This window comes from Cydia amplana, chromosome Z (genome assembly GCF_948474715.1).
Source record: "Cydia amplana chromosome Z, ilCydAmpl1.1, whole genome shotgun sequence".
NCBI classification, from domain to species: Eukaryota; Metazoa; Arthropoda; class Insecta; order Lepidoptera; family Tortricidae; genus Cydia; species Cydia amplana.
Window position 1 is genome coordinate 34,987,565 of NC_086096.1, and position 22,462 is coordinate 35,010,026.

Sequence of the window (22,462 nt, forward strand, 5' to 3'; positions counted from 1 at the left end):
AATATTTTGATAAAGTGTGGCAAACACATTTTGTCAGAACACTGTTTCATACATTCTGGCTGATCTTGTAATCTGTATGGGACAGCAAAAGTATTTTTTCGTTTCGGCATTGGTCTTATAATAAAAGTTGTTCAGTATGACCTATAAAATGTCACTCTGTATAGAGACGTATAATCTCTTTATGTTAAGTTATCAGAGATACTAGTTTTGACGCGTACCTAGTTTGATGCTGACTGTGGCTATGTGCACGATTTTCGTAATTTTCCATAGTTCAAGATTTATGTTCTATTTATATTTTATCTGTTGGTATACAACATCAGATTTTGCACAAAAAACACATTTTACTTTTCGAAACCTTTATTTTTACAGATAGTACAACAATGTTTTCGCAACTTATGATAAGTTTTACCTAGACACTAATATTTATTTTAAATCTTAAGTATAAAACAATGATTTTAGTCTCAGTACACTTATTCAATACATATAGTTCGGTAGGTATTATTAAATAGGTACCTAATATAAAAAATCATTCAGTTGAATCATTCAGTTATAAAATAGTAGTTTATGCAACAGTGATATAATAAGGGTTCTTAAAATTCAAGGGTCGAAGTTACAAAACGAGACGTAGTCGAGTTTTGTAAAAAAAGACCCGAGAATTTTAAGAACCAATTATGAGCTGTTGCATACATTACTTTTTCTATGACAGCTGCAGCAAAAAAAAAAAAAAAAAAAGAGTTATTATTAAAAAAAAGAGTTATTATTTAAAAAAAATTGAGTTATTATTTTAAAAAAAAAAGTTATTATTTAAAAAAAAAAGAGTTATTATTGTAAATGAAAACATACCTCTTTCAATCAAGATGATCGGAACTTGTATCTTTAAAAAAAATAAAGCAGTTGTATTATACTCATAAGATGACTGCTAGCAGTCATCTTATGAGCCTATAGACAAAGCATTCAAATGACATTGCTTTAGATATCACTGTCAGTCATTTAATTGACACATTTAAGTGCTGGAGTAGAAAATAGTAGTTTATGCAACAGTGATATAATAAGGGTTCTTAAAATTCAAGGGTCGAAGTTACAAAACGAGACGTAGTCGAGTTTTGTAAAAAAAGACCCGAGAATTTTAAGAACCAATTATGAGCTGTTGCATACATTACTTTTTCTATGACAGCTGCAGCAAAAAAAAAAAAGAAAAGAAAAAAAAAAGTTATTATTAAAAAAAAAGAGTTATTATTAAAAAAAAGAGTTATTATTTAAAAAAAAATGAGTTATTATTTAAAAAAAAAAGAGTTATTATTTAAAAAAAAAAAGAGTTATTATTGTAAATGAAAACATACCTCTTTCAATCAAGATGATCGGAACTTGTATCTTTAAAAAAAATAAAGCAGTTGTATTATACTCATAAGATGACTGCTAGCAGTCATCTTATGAGCCTATAGACAAAGCATTCAAATGACATTGCTTTAGATATCACTGTCAGTCATTTAATTGACACATTTAAGTGCTGGAGTAGAAAAAGATAATAATTGAGTAATCGTGTTCTAATGTGTTCAATTCAGTACATTTTCTTATTATAGAATTTATAGATCTACCACTTATCTTATGCGGATGCATCTACAATATATATAGATCTATATAAAGGAACGCGCAGTTTAAAAATGCTTTCGTTAACTGTTATAGACTCCGTCTAAACTAACTCTGTACCGACTTTTATACGACAAAGTGTGGGGTGTCAATATAAACGTCACATTTTCATACAAATTTGACACTTATGACGACTGTCCCACACTTAGTCATTACAAATGCGATGCAGTTGGGTTAGGCCGACTCTAATATGTAACATCATTTAATACGAAAAAAAAACTTTTATAAGTAACAAAGCTCGAAAGACACTTACAGTCACCTGCAATAATATGTTACACAACGAAGGCCGCAAAACACGATCTTATTTGTCGAGCCATAAGAGCTTCGAAGAGTAACATATTATTGCAGGTGACTGTACTAATATTATACACCGTGTTAATATTGAATTCTGTTAACTTCGGGGTATGGTTCAGTACGTTTAAGAAAACTAAATGGCATGGTTAATTTTAAAAATACTAATTTTATTTAGTTTTTATCAATCACCAATCACCATCGTCATACCAAGCAGACGAAATCGCGGGCAGATGCTAATATAAACGTTATCTCAAAGAGTAAGCCAAAGTATATGGCATCAGGGGCCCTCTCAAAAGCTTGTAACTTGTAATACAAGCGGATGTCACTTTTTGACAGCTTTTGTTAGAAAGCGACTTCCACTTGTATTACAAGTTACAAGCTTTTGAGAAACGAGCACTAGAGGCCTATTGCATAATAGAATACAAGCTACTTAATACTTATTAGTGATTTTACATACAAATTCACTAATAGTATAGCTTGTATTTTATTATACAATAGGCCCCATATCTGCCAATTGCGTACAGAAAACTCTAAGAATAGATTCAGCAATTGGTCTTTAGACAAAATGAAATATACACATTTATTTAAATACTGTTACAGAGTATCCTGTGTTAACTTAATATGGCATACCTATACAAAAAAAAACATTACAAGTGTATTTTGTCTAAAATTCCGATTCTTGATTCAAACAACAGTTGATTACTTTTCCATTTAGTTCTACAGGCACCGGAAATGCCTAGCTAACGGCTCGGCCACGACATTGCACGACAGGCGACGGTGGCAACCATAGGAACGAAAGGTCCGATCGCTGTCTCGCTCCAACCTATGGTTGCCGTCGCCAGTCGCGCAATGTCGTAACGTAACGCTGTCGTCCTCAAGCTAAAAGGCTTCTAAGTCTTCCAGAATAGTAGACTAAAGGCCGGTTGGTCATGCCAAGTGTGATGGTACGTACTTATACTTTAATTTTGATAACACATTTAAATAACATAATATATTTGGCCCCCAATACCCGCAATTAATAGGGATGATGACACATGTTGAATTTTATAACAAAATGTAGTAAAATAGATAGCAAACGAGCAATTTATCACAATAATGTGGATATTAAAATAAAATATTGAAAAATTACAATAATACAGGACCTGAAAGTTTCAAAATTTAAGTTTTTTTTTAACTTCCAAAAACGATAAAAGTAAGGGTACCAATTCGATTCCTTACATTTCATCCAAAAAAAATATTGTATAGCAACTATATACATAAACGCAATATTTCACCGACAAAACCGCAATTTTCTTGTTTTGTCCATACTACAAGATGGGCGATGACGTCACGGCCTCTGGCCGTTTTGTATAGGGCGTTTCGCGAGTGAAGTGCGACTATCGGACTTTGACTACAATTTCTGACTTTTGTGTTACTTTAATGCAATGGGTCCCGTATAGACATTTGATCCTAAAAACAAACCCGATCCATTGATCATCATCTTCCTCGCGTTGTCCCGGCATTTTTTGCCACGGCTCATGGGAGCCTGGGGTCCGCTTGGCAACTAATCCCAGTAATTGGCGTGGGCACTAGTTTTTACGAAAGCGACTGCCATCTGACCTTCCAACCCAGAGGGTAAACTAGGCCCGTTTAGGGATTAGTCCGGTTTCCTCACGATGTTTTCCTTCACCGAAAAGCGACTGGTAAATATCAAATGATATTTCGTACATAAGTTCCGAAAAACTCATTGGTACGAGCCGGGGTTGGGGAGCCGATACCATAAAAAAAAAATTAGTCATGTAGCCTATTTTGATAGATGAAACTCCCCTATTGTGGTTGATGCAAGGCGACGTACTACTGGCAATAAGTACAGCTGCCTAGGATATGATCCACAGCATGTTGAGGCCGGCGGGGCCGAGATGCACGCGGTGCAGCGCGGGCGGCGTGCGCCGCGCGCAAGCGGCTATCAGCAGCAGTATAGTATGCAGGAGGTTATTGCGGCCGCGGCACACCTGCAAACAAATAGGTTTAAGATTCTTTATTCTCACTAAGAATTTACAATTCCATACATTTATTTTGCATGAAAGAACTATTAACCTTTTCGACGCCGTGTCAAACACAAAAGCTGTCACGCTGACGCCACGTCACCGAAGTGTCGAAACTGAAATTGAACTTTATGCATATGCACGTAGGTCTATGTTGCTCTATGATCTGTCTCTATGATTAATCGGTCTTTGGCGTTGAACCTACGGTGCGGATATATTCCAACGCGTATTTTCCAACCCTACCCTAGATCCGGCCCTGCTGGTCAGTATAATGATTAAGTAGACCGTAGGTTTCACGAATCGGGACTGCTTTTTATATAAGTCTTGTTAACCTGTCGAATCCCACGATATGACGTCACCATAAGCGTTCTGGCTCATATATGAGCCGTGGGAGCTGACGTGCACGGACGTGCTAAGATTTTAATGCAAAAAAATATATAATTTTGTGTACAGACTCAATAACTTCCGATGTTCGCGCATACAGGATAGTCCAAACCTCGACGTCCAAACATTTTTTTAGTTTCCTCACATCGTGGGCTATCAGAATATACCCCATGTATGTTAGCCGAATTTTCGTAGTTTTCAAGTTATGATAGTAAGTATAAGTTGCTTTAATATGGTTTGAAGGCTTATTTAATTTAATTAATTAATTCATAAACGCGCTACCAACCTAAATTACCTAATATAATCGTTTGTCCTTATCTGTAATTTTGACTTATGTATTTGTAAGAAAGGGATAAAACTTAACTAAATCAGGCCCGTAAAGTTTTATGAATAAGGGGAATAGAAGACTCACCTCAATAGTGTCATCCTCTAGTGCTAATACGTAGTGCGGCGGCCGACTGGTCACTTTATGTATAGACAACGCACTGGCGCCGCGCGGCGGTGGCGAAGGCGCGCTTGATAAGTGCCCCTCCGTGAAAGCCTACAAAAATATCACAAATTATTAATAAACGTCAAATACAGACGAAATTTTCGGTTAAATACTCGTTGTAAGTAACAACGACGTTTTGAACTAGAAATACTAAGTTCAATAAAACATTTCCATTCCATTTCAAAAACAGATTCGATAAACTTCCTCTCGGCAGTCAGGTAAAAACTAGCACAGATAGAAGATATGTGAAGAAGATGTCTTGAGACCATGAGCGGATGTCGCGCTTGAAACGCAAGAGGTAATTACAAGTTTAAGCTTTTATCAGGACAGTGACGTAATAACGTTCTATTACCGACGTATTAGCGACAACTTCCAAGATTTACCTTGCGGCCTACGTCAGGCAGTTGTCCGTCAAGGTAGGTGGCGAGTAAATGTAGAATTATCTCTGCGTCGCTGCCGCCGTTTCATGTGTAGTTGCTGTGCACAGACAAGACATCCTCTAGACTGAGCATAGTAACGCTACCCACTCTGCCACTTATACGGTAGTTTTACTCCATCTTCGAGTCAATCCCGTGCCGTGATTGGTCCGTGTCTTTGAACGGACCAATCACGGGACGGGATTCGCTCACCTCGTCCCCCCGCACCCCCCCCCCCCCCAATGTAGAATTATCTCTGCGTCGCTGCCGCCGTTTCATGTGTAGTTGCTGTGCACAGACAAGACATCCTCTAGACTGAGCATAGTAACGCTACCCACTCTGCCACTTATACGGTAGTTTTACTCCATCTTCGAGTCAATCCCGTGCCGTGATTGGTCCGTGTCTTTGAACGGACCAATCACGGGACGGGATTCGCTCACCTTGTCCCCCCGCACCCCCGTATTTTTGGCAGCATCGGTTTCATGAAATAATTGCTCTAAACTCCGTCTAGAGGATTCCTAGTCTATGTTGCTGTGGTGCTACATACCTTGCGCCGACGGCAGGCAGTTGTCCTTCGAGGTAGGTGGCGAGTAAGTGTAGGACTATCTCCGCGTCGGTGGGCTTGCTGTCGTCGTGGTCGCCGCCGCCGTTTCATGTGTAGTTGCTGTGGTGCTACATACCTTGCGGCCTACGTCAGGCAGTTGTCCGTCGAGGTAGGTGGCGAGTAAGTGTAGGACTATCTCCGCGTCGGTGGGCTTGCTGTCGTCGTGGTCGCCGCCGCCGTTTCATGTGTAGTTGCTGTGGTGCTACATACCTTGCGGCCTACGTCAGGCAGTTGTCCGTCGAGGTAGGTGGCGAGTAAGTGTAGGACTATCTCCGCGTCGGTGGGCTTGCTGTCGTCGTGGTCGCCGCCGCCGTTTCATGTGTAGTTGCTGTGGTGCTACATACCTTGCGGCCTACGTCAGGCAGTTGTCCGTCGAGGTAGGTGGCGAGTAAGTGTAGGACTATCTCCGCGTCGGTGGGCTTGCTGTCGTCGTGGTCGCCGCCGCCGTTTCATGTGTAGTTGCTGTGGTGCTACATACCTTGCGGCCTACGTCAGGCAGTTGTCCGTCGAGGTAGGTGGCGAGTAAGTGTAGGACTATCTCCGCGTCGGTGGGCTTGCTGTCGTCGTGGTCGCCGCCGCCGTTTCATGTGTAGTTGCTGTGGTGCTACATACCTTGCGGCCTACGTCAGGCAGTTGTCCGTCGAGGTAGGTGGCGAGTAAGTGTAGGACTATCTCCGCGTCGGTGGGCTTGCTGTCGTCGTGGTCGCCGCCGCCGTTTCATGTGTAGTTGCTGTGGTGCTACATACCTTGCGGCCTACGTCAGGCAGTTGTCCGTCGAGGTAGGTGGCGAGTAAGTGTAGGACTATCTCCGCGTCGGTGGGCTTGCTGTCGTCGTGGTCGCCGCCGCCGTTTCATGTGTAGTTGCTGTGGTGCTACATACCTTGCGGCCTACGTCAGGCAGTTGTCCGTCGAGGTAGGTGGCGAGTAAGTGTAGGACTATCTCCGCGTCGGTGGGCTTGCTGTCGTCGTGGTCGCCGCCGCCGTTTCATGTGTAGTTGCTGTGGTGCTACATACCTTGCGGCCTACGTCAGGCAGTTGTCCGTCGAGGTAGGTGGCGAGTAAGTGTAGGACTATCTCCGCGTCGGTGGGCTTGCTGTCGTCGTGGTCGCCGCCGCCGTTTCATGTGTAGTTGCTGTGGTGCTACATACCTTGCGGCCTACGTCAGGCAGTTGTCCGTCGAGGTAGGTGGCGAGTAAGTGTAGGACTATCTCCGCGTCGGTGGGCTTGCTGTCGTCGTGGTCGCCGCCGCCGTTTCATGTGTAGTTGCTGTGGTGCTACATACCTTGCGGCCTACGTCAGGCAGTTGTCCGTCGAGGTAGGTGGCGAGTAAGTGTAGGACTATCTCCGCGTCGGTGGGCTTGCTGTCGTCGTGGTCGCCGCCGCCGTTTCATGTGTAGTTGCTGTGGTGCTACATACCTTGCGGCCTACGTCAGGCAGTTGTCCGTCGAGGTAGGTGGCGAGTAAGTGTAGGACTATCTCCGCGTCGGTGGGCTTGCTGTCGTCGTGGTCGCCGCCGCCGTTTCATGTGTAGTTGCTGTGGTGCTACATACCTTGCGGCCTACGTCAGGCAGTTGTCCGTCGAGGTAGGTGGCGAGTAAGTGTAGGACTATCTCCGCGTCGGTGGGCTTGCTGTCGTCGTGGTCGCCGCCGCCGTTTCATGTGTAGTTGCTGTGGTGCTACATACCTTGCGGCCTACGTCAGGCAGTTGTCCGTCGAGGTAGGTGGCGAGTAAGTGTAGGACTATCTCCGCGTCGGTGGGCTTGCTGTCGTCGTAGTCGCTGCCGCCACCGTTCCATTTGTAGTTGCTGAGACAGCCACCAACTGCCAGTTCTGAAAGGAATGTGTTGTAAGAAGTAAAGAAAATGAATGAACGAACGAAACGCAACTGTCACTCTCACAAATATGGAAGAGTGATAGAGAGACACAAAGCGTTCTAACAATTGTCACCTTGGCCAAGTACCCAGATACGCTTACATGAGTTATATCATGTTTGTAAAACAGCTTTAGTTAAAGCATTTTCAGCCAAAGTTTATCATTTTTAAATTGCCCTTGTGGCCTCATAATAGGTATAAAGGGGCCCACTGATTACCAGTCCGCCGGACGTTATCGGCCTGCCAATTAGAACAAAAAGTTGACAGTTACGAACAACTGACAGGCCGATATCGTCCGGCGGACTGTTAATCAGTGGGCCCCTTTATGGGTGCTTCAGTTGCGTGGTGCATTTAGTTCAAATAGTTTCATAAACAATCCTGAACGTTTTAATGTATAATTATTTATTCTTTATGAGATGTCACATGGCCTGCGTGGCGTGAGCGTGGCGTAAGTGTGACGTGTTACCTTTAATCCTTTGCACGAGGTACTTCTGGTCTGGGAAGGCTTCGAGGAAAGGCAGCACCGCGGCCAAGGACCCGCAACCCACGGTCTTCGCGCTCTGTCGTAGACGCTCCACGGATACCTGACAAATACAATAATTTTACTCAAATGTGCATTACGTCTCACTCCCTCATTAAGCAAAATGTGAGACGCAAATACACATTGGACAAAGAAATTGGACGGGTGGAATACCACCCTAAGGGGCTGTCCATAAATTACGTCATCTATTTTTGACCCCCCCCCCCCCCTAATCATCCAAAAATCATGCTTCGAATGACCCCGTTTCCTCCTACGTCTTGCTACCATCATCCGATGTCCAGACCTCCCCCCCCCCCTAATTTGAAATGACGTAATTTATGAATAACCCCTAAGGTGCATTACGTACTGCCAGCAGATTTCTTTAAAATTCGTAATAAGGCTGCCAAAAATATTAATACCAATCCTGAGGCCATTCTCTAGTAACTTAATCTGATTAAACAACTTTCGCTCGATGGATAATAATACGCACTATTAAAAATTTGTTTTTATTTTAGGACATAAGCTTTTTCATAATGATTTTCCGTAGTTTCCGATAAGGTTCACGATGACGCGCCCAGGGTTCGAAAGGATAATTATCAATGATAGTTAGGTATCTTTATAATTATCGTGATTTTTATGCCAGATAATTATCGATTTGATAATAACCTAATAAAATTTGTAAAAAAAATAGCAATAAAAGTCCAATTATTTTTTACTATCAAAGAATTCAAAGAAAATAAATATAGCACCATGCATACCTGGGATAATTATCCGATATTCATCGGCTAATTATCGCGATAATTATCAAAGACTATAATTATCTGGATAATTTCGAACCCTGGACGCGCCGCGCAAGATAGGCGTCCAAAGGGTTAAAAAAATTGAAAATGTAACACTCACATGTCCCAGTTTCACGTCATGCAGCCCGATCCTAGCGAAGGCCTCGTCAACGGCCGCCATCTCTCTCACCAAGCGCTCCAAAATAGTCACATGTAGCCACTGTACATAAACAAAAATAAGTTTTTGGCAAAAATTTCATTTTTAGGGTTCCGTAGCCAAATGGCAAAAAACGGAACCCTTATAGATTCGTCATGTCTGTCTGTCTGTCTGTCTGTCTGTCTGTCTGTCTGTCTGTCTGTCTGTCTGTCTGTCCGTCTGTCTGTCCGTCCGTATGTCACAGCCACTTTTCTCCGAAACTATAAGAACTATACTGTTGAAACTTGGTAAGTAGATGTATTCTGTGAACCGCATTAAGATTTTCACACAAAAATAGAAAAAAAACAATAAATTTTTGGGGTTCCCCATACTTCGAACTGAAACTCAAAAATTTTTTTTTCATCAAATCCATACGTGTGGGGTATCTATGGATAGGTCTTCAAAAATGATATTGAGGTTTCTAATATCATTTTTTTCTAAACTGAATAGTTTGCGCGAGAGACACTTCCAAAGTGGTAAAATGTGTGTCCCCCCCCCCTGTAACTTCTAAAATAAGAGAATGATAAAACTAAAAAAAATATATGATGTACATTACCATGTAAACTTCCACCGAAAATTGGTTTGAACGAGATCTAGTAAGTAGTTTTTTTTTATACGTCTTAAATCGCCTAAATACGGAACCCTTCATGGGCGAGTCCGACTCGCACTTGGCCGCTTTTATTGGTACAAGCTTTTATCGCTGACTGTACTTTTCTACGACAGATAACTAATACTCATCGAGACAATTCTAAAAACCCCTAACACAATTAGGTTGCGTTGTTTCATCGCAGAGTTCCTATGGCCACCTCCTGTCTCCATCATCAGATCAGCTCGATGGTACCATAATATTGCATTGTCACCCGACTTACATGTGTATGCAAAATTTCAGCTCAATCGGAAACCGGGAAGTGGATCAAATTTAACTTGCAAGATTTGATTACAGACCGACAGACAGGACGGGACAGGTGAAACTAAATAATAAAAACTTTGGAATGAATAAATACAGATGTAGTGCGTTATCAGGCGTGTCTCACTCCGCGATTTCGTCGCTTTGCTACAGGTAGCTAAAAGTACATCCGTTCGGCCCCAATTTTGGGGAAAGGCATAAGCCGCGCGTGGCGCTGTCGCCACCTAGCGGCCATTGTGCTGATCGTAACAGACGCGTTTTGTTAGAGAGTGAGTCTTCTGTACTTTGTACTATTATTTATTCTGTGGCGTTATTCATAAACGGCTACTAACTTAATCAGTTGATGGTCATCGTTTCTCCGTATCTGTCGTAATGCCATAGAGAGAGACAAACGACGATCATCAGCTGATTAACTTAGCAGATGTTTATGAATAAGGGGAAGGGGGTAAGTGCATAATTATTTCTATCGTATTTTCACGATAACGTACGAACGTGTCTTGCTATTTCAGTCAGTCTCGGTACAAAAAGTGCTGACGTTGACTGAAGTAGCATGACAAATACGAGCGTTTCCGAGAAAATGCGATATATAACAATTGAGGAATGCCTTTTCAAAAGGGCTTATTTTTGTATGGTGTTCATAGAGAAATAGCCCTTTTGAAAAGATGCACTACATCTGTACCATACAATTGAATCATACATAAGAGTTAGAAAGGGTATAAAACCGGCCAAGTGCGAGTCGGACTCGCGCACGGAGGGTTCCGCACCATCAACAAAAAATAGAGCAAAACAAACAAAAAAACGGTCACCTATCCAAGTACTGACCCCGCCCGACGTTGCTTAACTTCGGTCAAAAATCACGTTTGTTGTATGGGAGCCCCACTTAAATGTTTATTTTATTGTTTTTAGTATTTGTTGTTATAGCGGCAACAGAAATACATCATCTGTGAATATTTGAACTGTCTAGCTATCACGGTTCGTGAGATACAGGCTGGTGACAGACGGACGGACGGACGGACGGACGGACGGACAGCGGAGTCTTAGTAATAGGGTCCCGTTTTTACCCTTTGGGTACGGAACCCTAAAAAGGAACGGACGAAAAAAGCATGCCATTGCCAACTTCGCTTGGTTTAACTCTACGAATCTCATATTTAAACAAGGTACGAGAATTTTTCGTATAATTTTTCCTCATCGTTCGCTAGCAGCTGACGCTATTCGCTGCAAGCGGCTATTTGACTAGTCATAATACACCTTATAAGTGTTTACCTAGGCAGGATAGATAACGACTGGTCTGGCCTAGTGGGTAGTGACCCTGCCTGTGAAGCCGCGGTCCTGGGTTCGAATCCCAGTAAGGGCATTTATTTGTGTGATGAGCACAGATATTTGTTGCTGAGTCTTGGTTGTTTTCTATGTATTTATGTATTTGTATATTATATATATATCGTTGTCTGAGTACCCACAACACAAGCCTTCTTGAGCTTACTGTGGGACTTAGTCAATCTGTGTAAGAATGTCCTATAATATTTAATATCTGGGAGACCGAGCTTCGCTCGGAAAACATACAAAAACTCAAAAATTAGCGTTTTCCCAGAGATAAGACCTAGCTAGATCGATTTTTCGCCCCCGAAAACCCCTATATACCAAATTTCATCGAAATCGTTAGAGCCGTTTCCGAGATCCCGAAATATATATATATAAATAAATAAATAAATAAACAAGAATTGCTCGTTTAAAGGTATTAGATTTATAAAAAAAAACATGAGGAACAGACCAGTCTCAAGTTGAGGTTCCAGTCGGTGAGCCTCTGCGGGTCGAGTTGAAGGCGCCACCACACTTGAGGGGCGCCGCTCAGTCCACTGCGGTCGTTCGAGCCGGAATCTTCTAGTTTGCTCTCTGAAAACAATATACACTTTTATTACAGATATCATCATCATCATCATCCTGGCGTCAATCCCAGCTGTGCCGGGGCGCGGGGCGCGAGGACCCGGGGTCCGCCTTCCGACTCCTTCGTGTCCACTTTGCCCGATCTTCGGCGTCCCTGGTGGTGAGTCCGTTGGCACGCATGTCCTCCTTAACGACATCAAACCATCGCTTCCTGGGCCGGCCTTTTCTTCCCGTACCGGGAGGAGGCGGCATGGCCAGGCATTTGTTACCCACGTAACTTGCCGGTCTGCGCGAGACGTGGCCATACCAACGAACTTTTATTACAGATAAGGACTAATGAATTACTTAGTATATACGATTCCAGTCAATCAGCGGGTTTGCGTCCGTTTCACTGTTAAATCGAGACATTTTATACGCGGCGTTAGTTGACTAAAGCCCATAGTCTAGACCAGCTATACTCTAAGTGTGTTCTAGGGTTCCGCGACACCCCTGCAGGGATTCCACAAGAATTTAGAATTATGCTTATTAATAAAAAAATACACTTCTAAAAACTATTGTTTTATTGTAGGGTTCCATCAAGTATTTCGCTTTCCAAAAGGGTTCCGTCAAAAAAAAGATTGAGAACCGCTGGTCTAGACAACGCAGTAGTCAAACGACAGCTAATTGATACCGCATCCGCGGAACATCCGCATTATTTTCAACATCCGCATCTGCATCCGCATCCGCATAAAATCGATGCGGAGCTCATGCGGATGCGGATTTCGACCAAGTTGGTAACAGGAACGTCTTAGCGGCGGCGTAAAGCTAGGTAATTTCGTCATTATATAATAACGAAATCGTCTAGATCCCGAAAAGTCGACCAAGTTACTGTTTATTAAATAAAACGCACCTATATTCTTGCTCAAACACTAAACGTTTCGTTTTTTTTAAATAAAAATTACTAAAAATGAAATTATTGACGTTTTTTAAGTACCAAATCTTGACATCCGCATCCGCGTCCGCGGATGTGAGGCTTTAAATATTCACATCCGCGTCCGCGGCTGTCAAAAAATCTGCATCCGCAACATCCCTGAACCCGGCGACCCACCCGATCTGGTTGATGTCTTCTCTTCTAGAATCCTCTGCATTTTTCTCTACATAGCCCAATAGGGTATTTGACTACAAGTCAAATCAGTTTCTTTTTTCGAACTGTCAAAACGATGGAATTTATTTATATGAAACTCTATCATGTGACGTCACGATCAAATTACCTACTCTTTATAGTTTTATGCGGGTTTTAAAATAGAAATTGTGTCTAAATATAGTTGCTGTCTACGTTTTTCTATTAATCATCTGGTCCTTTATTTCTTTCATTGTGTAAAATAATTTATTTTAAACACATACCCTATTGGCAGACACTCTCTCCTCCGGAGTGAGCCTTGCCATTTTTTATATATTGTCCTTGTATCAGATTGGTGGTCTGTGATCCGGTCGTTCTAAGAAAAGTATTTAAGCTAGGATACCGGCCATGTCAAGAAAAAAGCGGCCAAGTGCGAGTCGGACTCGCCCATGAAGGGTTCCGTATTTAGGCGATTTATGACGTATAAAAAAAAACTACTTACTAGATCTCGTTCAAACCAATTTTCGGTGGAAGTTTACATGGTAATGTACATCATATATTTTTTTTAGTTTTATCATTCTCTTATTTTAGAAGTTACAGGGGGGGGGGGGGGGGACACACATTTTACCACTTTGGAAGTGTCTCTCGCGCAAACTATTCAGTTTAGAAAAAAATGATATTAGAAACCTCAATATCATTTTTGAAGACCTATCCATAGATACCCCACACGTATGGGTTTGATGAAAAAAAAATTTTTTGAGTTTCAGTTCTAAGTATAGGGAACCCTAAAAAATTTTTGTTTTTTTTTCTATTTTTGTGTGAAAATCTTAATGCGGTTCACAGAATACATCTACTTACCAAGTTTCAACAGTATAGTTCTTATAGTTTCGGAGAAAAGTGACTGTGACATACACGGACAGACGGACAGACAGACAGACATGACGAATCTATAAGGGTTCCGTTTTTTGCCATTTGGCTACGGAACCCTAAAAATGTATTCACCTGTATCCAAGGTGGCGAGTTGATAGTGTGGCGGGGGCATGGGCGTGGGACTGCTGGTACTGACGTTGAGGGAAGAATCGAGGATGCTCCGCTCCTCATATTGTCTGTGAACAATACATAGGCTTATTGAAGTTTTTATTTATAAGGATCCACAAAACGGATAGACAACCGCTTACTAACAAGGCCAAACACGCCAAACAGCTGTTTGCCACTGATCATCATCTTCCTCGCGTTGTCCCGGCATTTTGCCACGGCTCATGGGAGCCAGGGGTCCGCTTGACAACTAATCCCAGGAATTGGCGTGGGCACTAGTTTTTACGAAAGCGACTGCCATCTGACCTTGCTGAGGTGCCTGAATTAGTGTCTGACCGAAACATGTTTTTTTGCCGAAACAGAAACCGAAAGTTCGGTTTTGGCTCTAGTTTCGGCCGAAACCAAAACTATTGTAAACTTCTTAAAATCGTTAAAAAAATTACATTAAACCGCTTTTGTATTTGTACACATATTAAGACGGCGTCGACCGTCCAGTGGCGCCATCATTAGGGGAATTGTGTTTTCTAATAAACCAATTAATTTCTGTATACATAAATATTGTTGTCCTACTTGCTCCCCAACTTTTGGCCTTTGTCACATAGTTTAGTTTCATAGTACGAAGTACCATTTCGTAAGTTTCGGCCGTTTTTAGGCCGAAACCGAAACTACAGCCGAAATATGATTTTATGGCCGAAACTGGCCGAAACCGAATCTCCAGTTAGACACTACCAAAAATATCTAAAGACACCTATATTAAGAAGTTTCAAGCATGTCGCCCGCTTAGCTTCTACTCATGTCCGACATATCAATGATGTCTTGATGTGGTTGATAAACTATAATTCTATTGATATAATTGTATAGTAGCAAGTGTAATTGGTATTGGTGTAATTGGTATACTGTAACCGTTCTTGTGGTATTCTCTTCTTCCTCGCGTTGTCCCGGCATTTTGCCACGGCTCATGGGAGCCTGGGGTCCGCTTGGCAACTAATCCCAGTAATTGGCGTGGGCACTAGTTTTTACGAAAGCGACTGCCATCTGACCTTCCAACCCAGAGGGTAAACTAGGCCCGTATAGGGATTAGTCCGGTTTCCTCACGATGTTTTCCTTCACCGAAAAGCAACTGGTAAATATCAAATGATATTTCGTACATAAGTTCCGAAAAACTCATTGGTACGAGCCGGGGTTCGAACCCGCGACCTCCGGATTGCATGTCGCACGCTCTTACCGCTAGGCCACCAGCGCTTCTTCTTGTGGTATTAAATAAATAAATAAATAAATCAATAAGTAACACATGAAAACTCACTTGAGGTAGTGATCCAGCTCCGTGTAGTCTGAGATGAAGCAGTCGGGCGTGGTGTCGGCGCGCGGCGGCTCGGGCGGCGACGCCGACACGGAGCGGCCGCCGGCGTCGGCGTTGCGCCGCCAGCGCGGCGACAGCGACGCCGACAGCGACGACACGTCCGGCGATATGGACTGCGACGATAGCGATTGCTGCTCGATTATGCGGAATGATGTGTCTGTTGAAATACGGGGGTGTGCAATAATTTAGATTTAACTAAGAATAGTATATACCAGGGATGTTGCGGATGCCGATTTTTTGACATCCGCGGATGCGGATGCGGATGCGGATGTCAAGATAGTACCATAAAAAACGTCAAATATTACATTTTAGTAATTTTTATTTCAAAAAACCGGCCAAGTGCGAGTCGGACTCGCATTCCAAGGGCTCCGTACAATAAGTCCCACTCACGCTTGACTGCTCATTTCTAATAGGTTTTCTGGTTAATGACTAAATTACCTAGCAGTCTAGCACTTACGCCGATGCTAAGACGTTCCTGTACCGACCTGTTCCACATCCGCATCTGCATTACATCCGCATCGATTTTATGCGGATGCGGATGCGGATGTTGAAAATAATGCGGAAGTTCCGCGGTTGCGGATGCGGATGCGGATATTCGCAACATCCCTGGTATATACAATAGAATCCGTTTATTATGACTCCGCCTATACTGACCAACCGCATACTATGACGTAATTACTGTGCGAAGTTTGGTTTTCATATAAAATTCTTAGTGACAAAGTCGGATAAGATGACTTCGCTTATAGTGACAAACCGCTGACCTATAAATCCTATTTTCATGAAATGATGTCCGTTATAATGACAAGTACGCTGGTTTTCGTGGCCGTCCCCACGTCTTTCCCTGCGAGGACGTTTAGTGCGTGCGTGGCGTGTAAGTTGAAAGATAAAGATAAGATAAAAATAACTTTATTCAATTAGGATCCGTTGGATCGTTTTAGTTTTGACACTCAGTAACAAGCAATAATTGGTACCAGGTTATTAAAACTCATTTCTTACAAAGGAATTCGAGATTAATTCGGAAAAATCAACAAAAATAAGAAGTTAATCCACTATGCTTTATATGACATCCACTTAGTATGACCTGTTTGTCACTTCCCTTCGATGTCATTATAAGCGGATTCTACTGTATATACAGTTTGCTCTGTACTCTTAGGTATAACGCATAAAGTAGGTACATAATATACTTATAAAAACAATTGAGAGCGCACTATTCGCCAACAAACTGTCTAGTTTGGCGAAACTTTTGTATACGTAGACATAAGTAATTTTTTGAAATAAATATATTTAAAAAAAAAATACGTGGAGGTTCAGCGAGCAGCGAGGTTCAAGTCAAATCTCACAAGGGGGTTTTGTCAATGAGATAATCAGATTAATTTAATAAAGATGGTCCTAGGCTAAAATGTGCTGAGTTCTAAGTTAAGTTATTTAAAAATAAATTAAATTAAATTGATTTTATTTCAGGCAAGCACCCATATAAAACAAAGTGATATATACATACAAAAAAGCGGCCAAGTGCGAGTCGGACTCGCCCATGAAGGGTTCCGTATTTAGGCGATTTAAGACGTATAAAAAAAAACTACTTACTAGATCTCGTTCAAACCAATTTTCGGTGGAAGTTTACATGGTAATGTACATCATATATTTTTTTTAGTTTTATCATTCTCTTATTTTAGAAGTTACGGGGGGGGGGACACACATTTTACCACTTTGGAAGTGTCTCTCGCGCAAACTATTCAGTTTAGAAAAAAATGATATTAGAAACCTCAATATCATTTTTGAAGACCTATCCATAGATACCCCACACGTATGGGTTTGATGAAAAAAAAATTTTTGAGTTTCAGTTCGAAGTATGGGGAACCCCAAAAATTTATTGTTTTTTTTCTATTTTTGTGTGAAAATCTTAATGCGGTTCACAGAATACATCTACTTACCAAGTTTCAACAGTATAGTTCTTATAGTTTCGGAGAAAAGTGGCTGTGACATACGGACGGACAGACAGACGGACAGACAGACGGACAGACAGACATGACGAATCTATAAGGGTTCCGTTTTTTGCCATTTGGCTACGGAACCCTAAAAATTACCTATAAAATAAAATTTTGTGATGATAAATAGAAAATATGGTCCCCGATTATTAATTGGTTGAAATATTAATACTCAGTGTAATTTTAACTATCTTCAGATTCAGAATGACTTGAGTAAATGCGGTGTTTATTTACAATTGCAACAAGAATAAATCAAAGAGGCTTGCAAATACATAATTAAAGAAGCATCGCTCTTAATTACAGTCACATTTGTTATTACGATTTAGAAATTGATTGCTATCAATATCAATAACAATTGAGTCAATTCATTACTCAATGGATCACTAGCATGAGTATGTGTCTGCCCCCGAAAAGCCAAGGGTTAAGCTAATAACGGTTTGATATCTTTACACAATGATTCCATTTTGTGATCATACCTGCATCACCTACTCCCAACAAGTCTCGCTGCCTCGGTGTGATGGCCAGCGGTGGGCTCCGCTTGAACAGCTGATAGCCATGCTGGACCAAACTTATACCCAGCACTATTGCCAAGGCATACTCCGCGTAGTGGAACGCTGAAGTGTAGTTGGGGCATTTGCATGATCTGTTCAGTCCGACACAAGTTAGAGTTTTATCAATGTTTTATAAGTACAGTGGTAGCTACAGAAGGGTCGCTGAAGGTAGGATTGGTAGGAAGGCGTGGCGCGAGCTTAGCGCGAGCGACAGGTACCTATATAAAAATAAATGCGGTTTTTTAAACAGCAGTGATATGATTTGTGACAAATTTGAGGTCGTTAGTCATTTTAAGAGTTAATTGATTCAGCTAAAATAGCATCCAACATTGCATTGCCAATACTATGGCGCCAAAATGAATATAATAAATAGTTTTATCGAAATTTTTAATTGAGTTACGAAAAATAATACCACGCTGATGCAATAAAATCGTGTGAATTAAAAAAAGGGTCAGTATTCAGAATATATACTTACAAATCGTAAACGAAGACAATAAAGAGGAAGCCATTTATCATACTCCACTTTAAAGAATAAGAGCGCTTCTTGTTCTCATACTGTAGATCTATGGTGCGTTGCAACAAACTGGAATTTAGGCTAGCGTTCCTACAAAAATATTAGCAAAATTAAATAACATTATAACAACATAACCTAAGTTTTGCAAACGCCTGTTTACTTACATGGTGATATGATGGAGTATTCAAATGTTATAATTTTTGGTTTGATTACTTTTCTAACCTGATTAAATTACTACTGTTTTAAAATAAGGCCAAATATAAATAATTCATTTTCAATATCTAAACAGCGACAGTCAAGCTCATAGTTGTCAAGCTGTCAAGCTGGCCAACATTACAAAAAAAACCCTAGTGTTGCCTTGAATGCGATCTATCGCGATCACTTTATGGTACGTACCACAACTTTGATGAGATGAGGGCAAGCAGACCTCTCTGTTAGGCTTTAATTGTTAACCTTTTTCACTTTATATACTAAAACCCTAAACGAATCTTACTTTTATAATAATAATTAACGTTATTAACTTATTACGAACTCGTAGGTGCAAGTTTTCTGGTGATGACGAATCGACTTGGCCATCGATTACACGTTATATTTATATTATGGCAGCACTGTGTTATCCGTCATCGCTGTCATCAATCCAAAATACAGAATACAGGCAAAAATGAAATCTGTATCTGAAAACGTGGGATAAAAATCATCAAGATTTTATTTTTGTTCATCTTTTATCGAGTAGTCGCTTGTTGGTATTTCAAGATGGATTTTATTGTAGATACAGTAGGAGACGATGAGCTCCAGTTGGCCACAGAGCTGAAGGATGAAGGAGAAAAGCCAATATTTGTAGGTTAGTAGTGTTTTATAATATGTATTTTGATTCCGATTTTACTTGATAGAGAATTAAATTGTATCTACAGACACAATGCTATCATTAAAATGATCGTTGCGTTCTTTAATTTTTTTATTTGCAGACAAAGCAGCCAGATTTGAAAGCATCCTAGCCCTATGTCAGCGGAAGAAAGAAGAAATGGATGCTATCACCTCCAAAGAAGATGAAGTTCTAAGAAAACTCTGCCCTAAAACTGATTCCATGTTTGAAGCCTTCTTTGAAGAAATGAACTGGACAAGTGCTGTAGTTAGGAAGATTAAGAAGAAACCCAAGTTATTCCATTTTGAACAGCTAGATGTAGAAACAGGTATAATCACTACAGGGTGTATTCCACACCACAATAGTAATGTTTACTATCTGAATATTTCTTAACGCTAGGAAGCGAATGTTTTATCTGATTATATTATCTTCTATTCCTAAACAGGTAAACTGAAGTCCCAGCTGAGTGTGGTGGACATAGAGAAGGAGATGAAGAAGTCAGTTCTCCAGCCAGGGCTGGAGCAAAAGCACCGCCTCCCGAAGTATTCCGTCAGCGATAAGATGTTGAGGCTCAGGCGAAAGGTTTGCTGACATCACTATTTAGTACACTGAAAGTTTGAAATTGTTTGAATATTTGAATTGTGGGTTCTCGCGAGAGCGGCGAACGTAGGGACGAGTGACGTGACCGCTCACTAGAAGTCTCTGGCTCGTACTGACGCGTCGAGCGGCGCGCGCGGCGCTTGTCGGCAATTCCTAGTATTGCCAACTAGGTATTGCGAAGGCCATTAGTTTTAGTGATGGGAAAACCGTGTGGAACATGAGCTCGCCTCAGAATGAATCTACTTTTCCTTGTCACTCATTGATTGCCTAGGCTACATTCTCCTGGGTCACTAGTAAAACCCTAGTTTTATCTTATATCTTATCTTATACCTATCTATCTTATAAGCAATTCTTGTTTATTTATTTATTTTATATACAGTGTAAACTCTACATATATAGCAACACTCAAGGGACCCGGACACTTTTTGACGTTATAGAGAGTTTTCGTTAAATAGAGAGAAATTAATATTAAAGTAAACCAACTAAAGGCAAAAAATGTCGACATTATAGGAAGTGAAACATTATATCGAGTGATGTTATAAGGAGTATACACTGTATATATTTTTGGGATCTCAGAAACGGCTCTAACGATTTCGATGATATTTGCTATATGGGGGTTTTCAGGGGCGAAAAATCGATCTAGGTAAGTCTTATCACTGGGAAAACGCTCATTTTTGAGTTTTTATACAAAGCTCTGTCTCCCAGATATTGGCTGATAATGATAATTAAAATTCAAGACCTAACATAATTTAACATTACAGAAAGAAAGAGCCAAGACCAAAGGCCCCGGCTGGTTCGACCTCCCCGCTCCCGAAGTGACTGAAGAGTTGAAGAATGACCTGCAGGTCCTCAAGATGCGGTCTGTTCTGAACCCCAAACACTTCTACAAGAAGAATGATATGGAAGCTCTGCCTAAATACTTCCAGGTTAGTGTGTACTTTATAGGACAGAGGGCCTACCGTGAGCACCGAAGTTTGCGAACTGCGGGCATCTTTCTCTTCTATTCCAATTATTTAGGTAGGTATTTCGGTGTTTGCAGTGGATCCTCTTTAGCCTTATTTTAACTGTGATTGCCAAAGACGTGTGGTAATTAACTTGCTACAAAAATAAAGGCCAAAAACTGTAATTTAAGGATATTGTTGCGTGTTCTATTTTTGAAATCTTTTGGCTGTGGCGGCGATTCCAGTATTCGTTGCGGATAGCACGCCTATCGTGTCATACACCACACGTTAAAAACATTGATGACACGCCTGTCGTGCCATCCGCATCGAAACGGTTAAAGAGAGTTACATTGTGGTGTATGTGTAAATCACTAGGCAGATTATGTATATATTATTATTTCCAGGTTGGTAAAGTCATGGATTCACCGCTAGACCACGTAAACGAGCGGTTGACGCGTAAACAACGCAAACGGACCATGGTAGATGAGCTCCTCGCCGACTCAGAGTTCCAGAAATATAACAAGAGGAAATATAAGGAGATCATAGTAGAGAAACGGAAGACGGAGTACAGGACGTTCATGAAGGATAAGAGACATGTAAATAAAGCGGAGCTTAAGAAGAATAAAGTTAAAGGGAAGAAGACTAAGAATTAAGATTATAAATGTAAGTGTAAAATAAAAACTTTCATAGAGTGTAAAGTAGTTTTGAAACACTCATTAGCTGACCTCATAGATCACCTCAACTACAATAGGGATGATGACACATGTTGAATTTTATAACAAAATCTAGTAAAATAGATAGCAAATGAACAATTTATCACAATAATACAAAAATACGGCACCTGAAAGTTTCAAAATTTAAGTTTTTTTTTTATCTTTCAAAAACTAAATAAGTAAGGATGCCATTCGATCCCTCACATTTTATCCAAAAAAAGATTGTATGGCAACTATATACATAAACGCAATATTTCACCTACAAAATGCAGTTTTCTTGTTTTGTTCACACTTCAAGATGCGATCTCAGTGACCTTGACGTCACGTTCCTATAGCGATTTGTTAGGGGCGTTTCGCGAGTGAAGTGCGACTGTCGGACTTTGACCATCATTTCTGACTTTTGTATTGCTTTAATGCAATGGGGGACCATATAGACATTTGATCCTAAAAACAAAGCTGATTGATTGATACCATAAATGAAAATTTGACATCTAGCCTATTATGGATTTCAAATGGAACTTCACTGTAAGGGACTTAAAATTAAATACAACTTCCAAACACCATTTTTATTTCCCTAAAATACATCGTTCACATGATATGTAAAAACACATTCCCATATACACATATAATTAGATAAACATTGTTACAAAAATATCTGCGAAAATAAAACACTCAAAAATATCTAGACACTTGACTATCATGATTATTGACTAGTAAGGCGCTATTTGAGCTGGAAATAAGTATATGTGTATATAGTATATACATATATTTTCAGCAGTGGCAAGGCGT

At 40.8% G+C, this 22,462-nt stretch overlaps 2 protein-coding genes across 2 annotated transcripts; one reads left to right on the forward strand and one right to left on the reverse strand.

Moving 5' to 3' along the window:
• Positions 1 to 3,789: 3,789 nt before the first annotated feature.
• Positions 3,790 to 18,845, reverse strand: LOC134661254 (transmembrane protein 209). Its single transcript, XM_063517241.1, has 11 exons — positions 18,722 to 18,845; positions 18,519 to 18,647; positions 17,969 to 18,135; positions 15,451 to 15,664; positions 14,115 to 14,218; positions 11,901 to 12,022; positions 9,151 to 9,249; positions 8,197 to 8,314; positions 7,544 to 7,689; positions 4,762 to 4,890; positions 3,790 to 3,932 (listed from the first exon to the last, which is right to left on the reverse strand). Coding segments are annotated over exons 1-11 (1,365 nt in total). The 5' UTR covers positions 18,724 to 18,845; the 3' UTR covers positions 3,790 to 3,797.
• Positions 18,846 to 19,184: 339 nt separating this feature from the next.
• Positions 19,185 to 21,633, forward strand: LOC134661231 (deoxynucleotidyltransferase terminal-interacting protein 2). The gene is made up of 5 exons (XM_063517211.1): positions 19,185 to 19,398; positions 19,523 to 19,747; positions 19,865 to 20,001; positions 20,781 to 20,945; positions 21,365 to 21,633. Exons 1-5 carry the CDS (start codon positions 19,311 to 19,313, stop codon positions 21,611 to 21,613), a joined length of 864 nt encoding a protein of 287 aa, XP_063373281.1. The 5' UTR covers positions 19,185 to 19,310; the 3' UTR covers positions 21,614 to 21,633.
• Positions 21,634 to 22,462: the final 829 nt, after the last annotated feature.